This window comes from Xenopus laevis, chromosome 2S (genome assembly GCF_017654675.1).
Source record: "Xenopus laevis strain J_2021 chromosome 2S, Xenopus_laevis_v10.1, whole genome shotgun sequence".
Taxonomy (NCBI): domain Eukaryota; kingdom Metazoa; phylum Chordata; class Amphibia; order Anura; family Pipidae; genus Xenopus; species Xenopus laevis.
The window spans coordinates 51,751,687-51,762,038 of NC_054374.1; the positions used below are offsets into that span (position 1 = coordinate 51,751,687).

Here is a 10,352-nt window from a genome sequence, read left to right on the forward strand (position 1 = left end):
TTTAATTAACCCTTTCCCCAGCGTGGCATGGCAAGATCAAAGGCACCCAGCCTCTGTTTGTCTTCCAAGAGTGTGCTAGCTAGAAAATTACTCGTTAGCATATGAACATTTGTACACCAAAGCAGGTGCTGCCGTGCTGCTTACTTTATTTAATATATTTCTCATAAACTGAAGATATGATCTCTATGATTATATAACAGAACTTATTGCTATTCAAAACAGGTCATCTTTGGCAAGAGGAAAATTGAGGGGGCTCACAGTTGGCCAAAGATTTAAAGTAATTTCCCTGACTTGGATGAGGAAAAATGGAAGGACGCACTCAAACTTGTCACACAGATACCTACAGTATCTCTATGAGGGACAGGCTTATACAAATAAAATTTTTAAATAGAGTTTACTTAACCCCCTACCGCCTGGCAAAAATCTATGAAAATTTATCAGATCTATGTCCCAAGTGCAGAGTAGAGCCTGGTACCATGTTCCATATTTTCTGGTCCTGTCCGATAACCCAGAAATTTTGGAGTGCTGTACTCCAATACTTGAATGAGAAGCTCGCACTACCAAGTATTCGTTCACCAGAAACCTGTTTGTTGGGAATAACAGGGGACTTGCAGCTACGTTCTTATTCTAGAATCTGTTACTTACAGCTCCTATATTATGCCAAAAAAGCCATATTAATGAATTGGAAATCACTCAACCCTCCTACAATACAATATTGGATAAAACTGATAAATGACTCTCTCACAAGCCAGAAACTGACTTATGTGTCAAGGGGCTGCCCCGACAAATTTGAGGCTATTTGGGGCACCAGTGCAAACTGGTTAACTGCATACGTTCTAATATCATGGATATGTCAATTTATACCTTACCTGCCCTCCCTCCTTCTCTCTCAACTTTCTTTCTTCTTCTAAACTTTCTTTTGATCTGTACATGTTTAATGTTTTAAAATAAAAACTTTTAAAAAAAGTAATTTCAATATTATATTTTCAATAATGTTGAGGGGGCAGAGAAGGGCAACTAAGCTGGTAAAGGGTATGGAGAATCTTAGCTGAGGAAAGACTGGCCAAGTTGGGGTTGTTCATGCTGGAGAAGAGGCACTTAAGGGGTGATAACTAAGTATAAATATATAAGTGGATCATATAATAGTCTCTCTAATACTTTACTTACCAGTAGGTCTTTCCAGCTGACACAAGGTCACCCATTCCAATTAGAAGAAAGGAAGTTGTGTCTAAATATTCGGAAGCATTTTTTTTTACAGTGAGAGCTGTGAAGATGTGGAATTCTCTCCCTGAATAAGTCGTGCTGGCTGATGAGAGGTTTCAAATAGTTTTTTTTTGTCTTCTGCCACATTAACTAGCAGTTAGGTGGGTTATATATAGACTTATAAGGTTGAACTTGATGGAAGTATGTCTTTTTTCATACTAACTTACTATATATGTCACCCTGGTACCAAGAGTACTAATCCAACAGATAAGTAAGTAAAGGGTCAGAAACATCAGAAAGTGAAAATACTGTATTTGAAGAATATATCTATTTGCCTAGAATGTGCAACAGGAGCTTATTTAGGTACAGTGCTGCACTAGGCACTGGGTGCATGCATGCATGTAATCTTACTTCCGTCACGCATGGCAACAGGGACACCCCTACCCACACCTCGGCCGGATTTGAAAGTTAAGTATTCAGCAGCAGAAAAGTGCAGGGTTTAATAAAAATTTTTTTTAACCATATAGGCAACCAAGGATGCTCAAGACACAGGCCCTCAACTGCCTACAGTAAATGGTAAATACATCTATGATGTGCAAATACACATAACATAACAGAGTCAGTGATTGCTGGGATCCTCAGTGATTCACTACTTCTCCTTCTGTGACATTGTGAGCCCAAAATGAGTTGAGATGCAACTTTCAAAATATGAATATTGCTGATCCTTTGCAAACACTGAAAATGTAATTACTCTTTCATACAGCAAGTTTGATGAGTACAAGGGGTGTTAGGAGTAAATTTGATGATAAACGAAAGAAAACAGGTTTGAAATGTACAGTTTTATGATTTTATACAAAAATTACTCCACCTCCATTTATATACATCTTTCCCTAGTGCTTCTATAAGGAGCTTGCAGAAACATGTTGTCAGCAGAATTCTGTGACAGAAGGTTTACATCACTTTTAAAAGCAAAATGGGGTAAAAAACACCCAATTCCTGCATTGCTCGAACAGCACGAACAGTGGATGATGTTCAGGTGCCTTCAAAGGCGCCCAATCAAAATTTTCCAGCCGGCACGATGAGCCGACAGATACCCAAGTCTTCTATCAATATCAGTAGGCTCATCTCCTGCCACAGTTTTTTTGTTTCATACAATATTATCAGGGCATCTATGGCCATCTTAATGGCATTATTCACTCTACTGTGTGCAGTGCAAATTCAGTTCAAGTTTGCTATGAGATCCCACTAACAATTATAGCTTATGGGGTTTGAGCAAATGTGATCAGAACAATGAATCTGATACCAGCTACCTGCACACTAAACCCAATTGAAATGTGATACAATACAGCAGCCATTAATATTAATTATTAATATTAAGCAAAAAACAGTCTTAGCAGTACAGGTATGGGATCCGTCATCTGGAAACCTGTTATCCAGAAAGCTCCAAATTATGGAAAGGCCATATCCTACAGACTCCATTAAAATCAAATATTCCAATTTTTTAAAAATAATTTCCTTTTTCTCTGTAATAATAAAACAAGTAACTTGTAAATTGATCCAAACCAACATATAAAAAGCCTTTTTGGAAGCAATACCAGTTTATTTGGTTTCTTTAATATTACATGATTTTCTAGTAGACTTAAGGTAGGAAGATCCAAATTACAGAAAGATTCGATATCTGGAAAACCCCAGAGGTCCTATACATGTATAGGTATTTGCAAGAGCTAGCCACTGCCAGAGGACCGGGTAAGATTGTAAGAAAATATTTAAGGAGAAACTGAAAGCAAGCCTTGTTTAAATAGAGCTAAAAAGTTCAACGAGTATAAAGCATAAATAAGTCCTCAGAACAGGCCCACAAGAGAGAATATAAGGCTACTGGCAAACAGGGCAGTTTTGTGGCCTGCGTATAAGCCCTAGTGATGGACGAAATTCGCGAAATGGCGAAAAATTCGCGAAATGGCGCTGGCGTCTCGTTTTTGGCACCCGTTTTTGATGCCGGTGCGCGTTTTTTGACTCCGGTGCCCGTTTTTGACGGCCGAATTTTCGCGGGCGTTTCGCTGGGGAATAAATTCGCCCATCACTAATAAGCCCCTCTGCTGGCCTGGCTGTGGAGATAACGAGTGGATTGCCACTGAAACATGTATGAATTTCAGAACCGATATCTGCTCCGTGTGTCTGCACCCAGGCTGATGCAGGGGCAAATTCACTAAGATTCGTAGTTGCGGCAGGCATAACTTCACTGCACTTCGCCGCACTTCGCCACACTTCGCCAGGCGTAGTTTCACTAGCGCTCCGCAAATTCACTAAAATCCGAAGTTGCGCTCAGGGGTAGCATAAGGTTGCGAAGTTGCGCTAGCATTGATTCGCTAAGCGAAGCGAAGTTACGCTAGCGATAGTTCATTTGCATACGGCGCCAAATTCAAATTTCAATGGAGGAATATGTAGCAGCACTACAAATGCCTGGGAAACCTTCAAAACATCAAATAAAATTTTTATTTTGCCCTACACATGTGCCCACTGTATAGTTAAGTTGCCATGAGTTAGGAAATGTAGGGGGGAAGGAGGAGAGCCCCAAAAATTTTTTCGATCTTTTTCAGCCTATCACCCATAATATAGAAAAAACGCCAGCGTTTTTTGGGACTTTTTTTGAAGCAATCCCTATCTACTCTATTGCGCTTCGTCTGGTCTGAGGTGGCAAAGGAAGTCTAGCGTAAAAGGTAGCGTTCAGTACAATGCGCGCGTTAGTGAATTTGCGTAGTTACGTCCGTTGCGCAAATTCGCCAGGCGTAAGGGTGCGAAGTAACACTAGCGAATGTACGCCAGCTTTCGTTAGTGAATTTGCGAAGTAACGAAAATGACCAGCGCTAGCGAATTGACGCTAGCGTTAGGAGCTTCGGCTCTTAGTGAATTTGCCCTGCAATGTCTCCGAGTGCAAACACATAACAGAGCAGAGCAAAAAAGAGGGCTGTATCTAGGCCTGCCTCTGTTGCAGTAGCCATTTTTTTAATATATATATATAATAAACAAAACCCATGAATATCTTGTAAATTATATCCTTATAAACGGTGAGTTCTGATGTCATCAGTTATAAACGGTGAGTTCTGATGTCATTTCTGTCACAAGACTCACTGAAACTTGTGTTTTATAATAAATAATGCACCCCCAGTTGCAAATATTAGAAATTAGAAGTTACCTCGGAGTTCCATGACCTGTATAAAAACACACGGCCTTCGGCCTCGTGTTTTAATATGGTCATGAAACTCCTCGCTAACTTATAATATTCTTATATTTTACAAGAGGGGGTCCTTTATTCACTATATATATATATATATATATATATATGTATATATATATATATATACACACGTGTCCATGTTAGGCGAGTGCACACCGGGAACTTTTTTAAAAATCACATCATATTTTATTAAGAAAACATTTTAAAACTGGCTTGTTTTAAAATGTTTTCTAAATAAAATATGATGTGATTTTTTAAAAAGTTCCCAGTGTGCACTCACCTAACATGGACACGTATCTATACATTTTTTGCTAGTAGCACCCGGATCAATCGTTATATGCGTTATATGAGTCTCTCTCTCTCTCTCTCTCTCTCTCTCTCTCTCTCTCTCTCTCTCTCTCTCTCTCTCTCTCTCTCTCTCTCTCTCTCTCTCTCTCTCTCTCTCTCTCTCTCTCTCTCTCTCTCTCTCTCTCTCTCTCTCTCTCTCTCTCTCTCTCTCTCTCTCTCTCTCTCTCTCTCTCTCTCTCTCTCTCTCTCTCTCTCTCTCTCTCTCTCTTTCTCTCTCTCTCTCTGGAACCAAAACCAACATATTGGGTTTATTAAATGTTTACATGATTTTCTGGTAGATTATCCAAATTATGGAAAGATCCATTATCCAGAAAACCACAGGTCCCAAGCATTCTGGATAACATGTCCCATAACTATATGACCCTATATCATCCAATGCTTCCCTATTTGACAATGAAGCAGTGGGTTCATGATGCTGGGGATTGGCAGGGAACAGCTAAGCAGATAAGCCTTTAGACTATATAAAACCCACAAGAAAAGTCACTCATCCGGCCTAAGAAGCACGGCAGCTTCAATTAAGTACAGCATTATAAGCCTTTTACAATCTGCATACCTCAATCCCAAGTAAAGAATAAACTCTCTGTTTAAAGCACTTAACACATGTAAAATTGCACTTATTTTGTTGACGGAAATAGTTCTATTGGATAATGAAGGGGTTAAAAGCTTTTGGCTGTTTCTTAAGTACAAACACTCTTGTCAGAAGTATACTGATCATTATGTTGAAGATACTTGCACAGATTTACATGTAATAGTCTGACTTTACACTGAATGACTCCTACTCACTTTCAGTACTGTATAACAGCATGTGCCAGGATTGCTGGATGTCAATGGAAACAAGTAAGCAATCTAGTCCTATAACCATTGATATATGCAACACCATAAAGGAAAATTAGTGTTGCTGTAGGATTTGTGCTTGATTTTATAACTTTGTATTATACAAATTGCATTTTGTGTTTCACCTTTGTGAACATGACACATCTATATTTTTTGTAACTGAATCTACTCCTCTAACGGAAATAATTTTTTTTATTACTTTTGCTTTTATTCCTATAGCATGCTTTTAATACAAAGATTTGCTCATTCGCAAATATGCAACACTGAACTGTTGCCACCAAACTCTCTCATAGAATCTAATACAGGAAGCAAAAATAAATAAATAAAATAAGATTGTTTAAAGGAAATTCCTTCCTCCACCCCTTCAATTCCTGCAGCATAATTGTTAAAATACAGTAAGTGAGCTGTGTCTGAACATCCTGTTAGATCTAGGGAGAGAGGAGGAGGGGAGGACCTCTGTGGAGGCCTAAGAAACTCTTACCCAGAGCAATCAAGGAAGAGAGCAGATGATGGAGTATTGGTTACTTGCAAAGTCAGAATACAACAAAATAAATTAATTGAATTAATTGAAAAAAAATAATCTTTCACTGACATCAAGAGAGTGATTTCATTCATGTAGTTATTCTAGCCATCTATGTTATCATCATTGATTTATAAAGCAATATAACATAAGGACTTATTGCTATTCTATACATACACTTGGGCTGTTTTGCCCCTTTAAAAACAGTTCACTAGTTTACAGACTAAATATATAAAAACATTCCAGCTCCTGTTAAAAAAGTTTGGGCCCATCTGCCAAGCTAACAATGACGTCTACCTGTGACCACAAGTCACTGGGAGTTTTGAAAGGAGACGGAACATTGGGCAACTTACTGTAGTTGCTGGAAATTGCTGGATTTCACATTGAATTTCACATTGAACATTCCTTTATAACTGGACTATAATGACGTTTACTAACAACAACAAACTCACAAACTTATGAACTCCATTTTTCTCTTTTAGAACACCCTACAGCAAAATGAATTTGGAGTAAACATTTTCTTTTCCTCTACTGAACTCACAAACACAGGTGTGAACAAGGGTTTTGGAATAATGGGGAGTACCTGTTCAGTCCAGTATGCAACATGTGGCTGTATGGCTGGCGTAGGGGGTGCAGGGCCCACAGGAAAACTGATCTTTTAAGGCCACAAAATATATATAAAGTAGGAAAATCCAACATATGGCCTTGGTACTGAGTTGCTGACATTTCGGCAACCTTGATACATAGTTGCCATCAGTTTGAGAAGTAGGAACAGCACTTCCCTGACAAGAATGCAGAACTCATACAAATCAAAAGGGTTAATTAGAGCTGGATGGGAAACAACATTTAAGGGGCCTCCTCTGATAACTTTCTTTAGTAAACTGTCATATTGTGCTACTATTCATACTATCCCATTGACCCTTCTTATTTGAATCCCAACCTTCATACCTACAGCTGCTGCCCCCACTATGTAGAAGACCCAGAACTGTTACCCATGTGGGTGCCAGCTGTACAGGAGCCATCAGCTTTTCCAAACTATAATTTGTAAAAAAAAAAAAAAAAAAAAAAGGCTGTTATTGAGCCATGTTATTGAGCCATTGTCTACCATGCAGCTAACCAGGCCACACCAAATAGCCCTTTGTCACTGGTAGGCAGAACGTAAATTTGGCGATACAGCTTCTGTCACCGATACCAAGTCCTAAACAACCAAACCAAAACAACAAACCACAAATAATAAGAAACGTCCGAAGTAAGAATTAATAAAGGCAGCAGCTCAGCAGATTTGTCTAACAGAAATGCCAGACTTGGCACGATGCCCCGCACATGGTGGGCAAACTCTCGCTCTTTTTACCTGTCCCTGGGATCTATCCACGAGGTCTGTCTAGTGTTGTGGTCGATATAAAAGACCCTTCCGTCGTAATCCCTCGCCTCCTCCCAGCCAGCGGGCAGAGGCAGCTCCGAGCTTCCACTCCGACAGGACGAGGGGCCGGGTGAGGGGCATCGCTGCTTTTCGGACGGTGCCTGGGGCTGCTGCTGTTGTTGCTGCCGTCTGCGCCTCCTACCCCCGCTCAGACAGGGCATATTCCCACACTTAAGCGGGACTCCAGTCACTTCTCCCGGGCCGCCCCCTGGCCGCTTTCTACTCGCTTGTGATTTCGGACTCCTCTTTATCCGCTAGTGCAGAGGCTCTCCCCCATGGTGCCCAGAAATCAGGGCAGAAATCCCACAGGGATCATCTTGATCGCGGCATGTAGCTGACTTTCCCTACAGCTCCGCTCCACGTGCGAGAAATCTTTACGCCCGCGTCTCTTCCTGTGCGTGGACCTCTCGTGGCCCCAGCTGTAAATGTGGTACTTACGGACCCTGCTCTTTCTCTTCCATGACGGTTCTCCTCAGCAATAGCTTTCATTCCTCAGAGTCTATGTTATTAGCACGGACGGTTCCTCCTCTGTCCCCTCCCATTCCCCCTGGACCCGTCCTCCCTCACATGCTGCGTCCCTCTCTTGCCAACTTCACACCTCCACATTTAGCAAGACTGGGACGCAACTCTCTGGGACCTTATACAGAGCTGTTAGAAACGTCTTTATTGCTGAATACAATACCATCACATACATGAGGCTTCCTACAAAGTTATTGCTTGAGGAAATGAAGCACATACTCTGCCGTTTCCATAATATATACTCTGTCTCTCTGTGGTTGAGCGGCCTGTAAACTGGGCCCACTTTACAATGGCATACCTCCCAACACTTTGGAAATAAAAAGAGGGACAAAAAAGTTGGCAAAAAAGTAGAAGTGGCAATTTTTTGATCACACCCATTTCTGTGGCCACACCACCTAATTACCATGTTCATTTTACAAAATTTCGCAGGTTATAAAAGTTTGAGACTTCCGGTGATGGCGCCTGAGAGAGCGGGAGGGCGGGAGTGAAGCTCTGCGCATTTCCACTTACACCAGCTATTTAAATTCAGCAATGTACTTCATTTACTTACCTTGAACATTTTCGGAGTTCCTGTTCTCTTCCATGTGTCTTCCGAAGTAATCCGGTTGCGGCTGGGGCTGTTTTTTGGAGAGCAGAGGAGCGATTTGGCTCGGTGCTGGCGGGTGCCCATGGCCTTGGCTCTGAAACAGAGACCTGTAAACCTGTGAACCGGAATGTAAAGAGGATTATTTCGAGGATTTCAGTAACTATAACTTATATATTAATGTTTTAAACAGTTCCTGGCAAATTTAAAAGATTTGTGAGTCATATACTTTTGTGACAAGATGGCTGACAGAGGTATTACCTCACGATAACTCCTTTTACCAAGCCTAACTGATTTTCTAAATACAGAAGACTTGACTTCTAAATACAGAAGACTTGACTGCCACTTATCTTTGTAAGAGAGTTTAAGCTTTCTCTCTCTTTAGGAAAAAAGTGAAGTCACTGAACCTAATGTATATTCTTTTGGTGCTTTGTTTTTTTTTCTTTTTTGGTTGGTTGAGAGTTTTTGATACCAAAGCACTAAAGTTAAGAAGCTATAGGGTTTCTTGGGTTGACGTAATTAAAGATGTTCATTTCATCAATAGATGGTTTATATCCCTGATGACCTTATATGTATTTTATTGGAGTTTTGTTCAATTTTTTTTTATGATGTTTCTATTTTATTTTTTCATTCACTTTAATGATCTGGCCTACATTCTCCTTTTATTTTACTAGACCTGGTATTTTTAGAAACATTTGGTATTCTTGTAACAATGTTTCATATCTTATGATAGGTTTCAATGCTTAATATTGTCACTTGGAATGTGAATGGGCTTAATTCGTTTATAAAGCGAAAAAGAGTTTTAGCCGAGTTAAAAAAATTGAAATCAGATGTGGTTATGCTTCAGGAAACTCATCTTTCTGACGTAGAATCTGAAAAATTAAAAAAAGGGTGGGTTGGAAATATAGTCTATTCTCCTGCAGTGAAAAAAAAAGGAGGAGTAGCGATCTTATTCCATAAGTCTTTGAATATCCAATTAATGAACTTAGAAAGTGATAATGATGGAAGATTTGTGATAGCTGAGGTGCTTTTACAAAATAAGGTTTGGTTCATGGGTTCCTAATTCAGGTAAAGAACAGTTCTACTCTCAGATAATCCAAAAGATAGGGTCTTATCCACAAAATAAATTTGTTATTGGCGGAGATTTTAATGAATCATATTTATGGCCTTTAGATAAAAGTGGTCCAGTCCAAAAACAGTCTATTAAAAAATCAAAATTGTTATCGAATTTTGAAAGTCAAACAAAGATGGTGGATCTTTGGAGAATGTTGAATCCGACAGATAGAGTTTTTACCTTCTTCTCTCATCCTCATGGAATAGGTACTCGTATTGATTTCTTTCATCAATTGATGTACTTAATAAAACTAGATCAGCAAATATTGGTAGTATTAACTTGTCAGATCACGCCCCGGTCTTAATAGAGGTAGATTTAGGCCCTACACCAAAATCTTACATTCCTTGGTCATACCCAATTTTTCTCAAAGATAAGCCGGAATTTAATAAAAAGCTGAGAGAGAGATGGAATTTGTTTCTTAAGGAGAATGTGTCGACTCAGGATGGTGAGCCCAACTTGCCATTGTTGTGGGATGCGTGGAAAGCGGTAATCCGGGGAGAAATTACTTCTTATAGAATACATTATATGAGAAAAATTAACAAAGAATTTATTTTGCATTCCAAAGCTCAAAAAAAG

At 39.7% G+C, this 10,352-nt stretch overlaps 1 protein-coding gene across 1 annotated transcript in view; it reads right to left on the bottom strand.

Moving 5' to 3' along the window:
• Positions 1-10,128, bottom strand: part of LOC108708904 (protein WWC3-like) — a 172,521-nt gene extending 162,393 nt beyond the window's left edge. Inside the window, 3 exon segments of the mRNA XM_041584721.1 lie at positions 8,630-8,780; positions 9,957-10,026; positions 10,116-10,128. Of these exon segments, the coding sequence (XP_041440655.1) occupies positions 8,630-8,780; positions 9,957-10,026; positions 10,116-10,128 (234 nt within the window).
• Between the last annotated feature and the right edge of the window lie 224 nt (positions 10,129-10,352).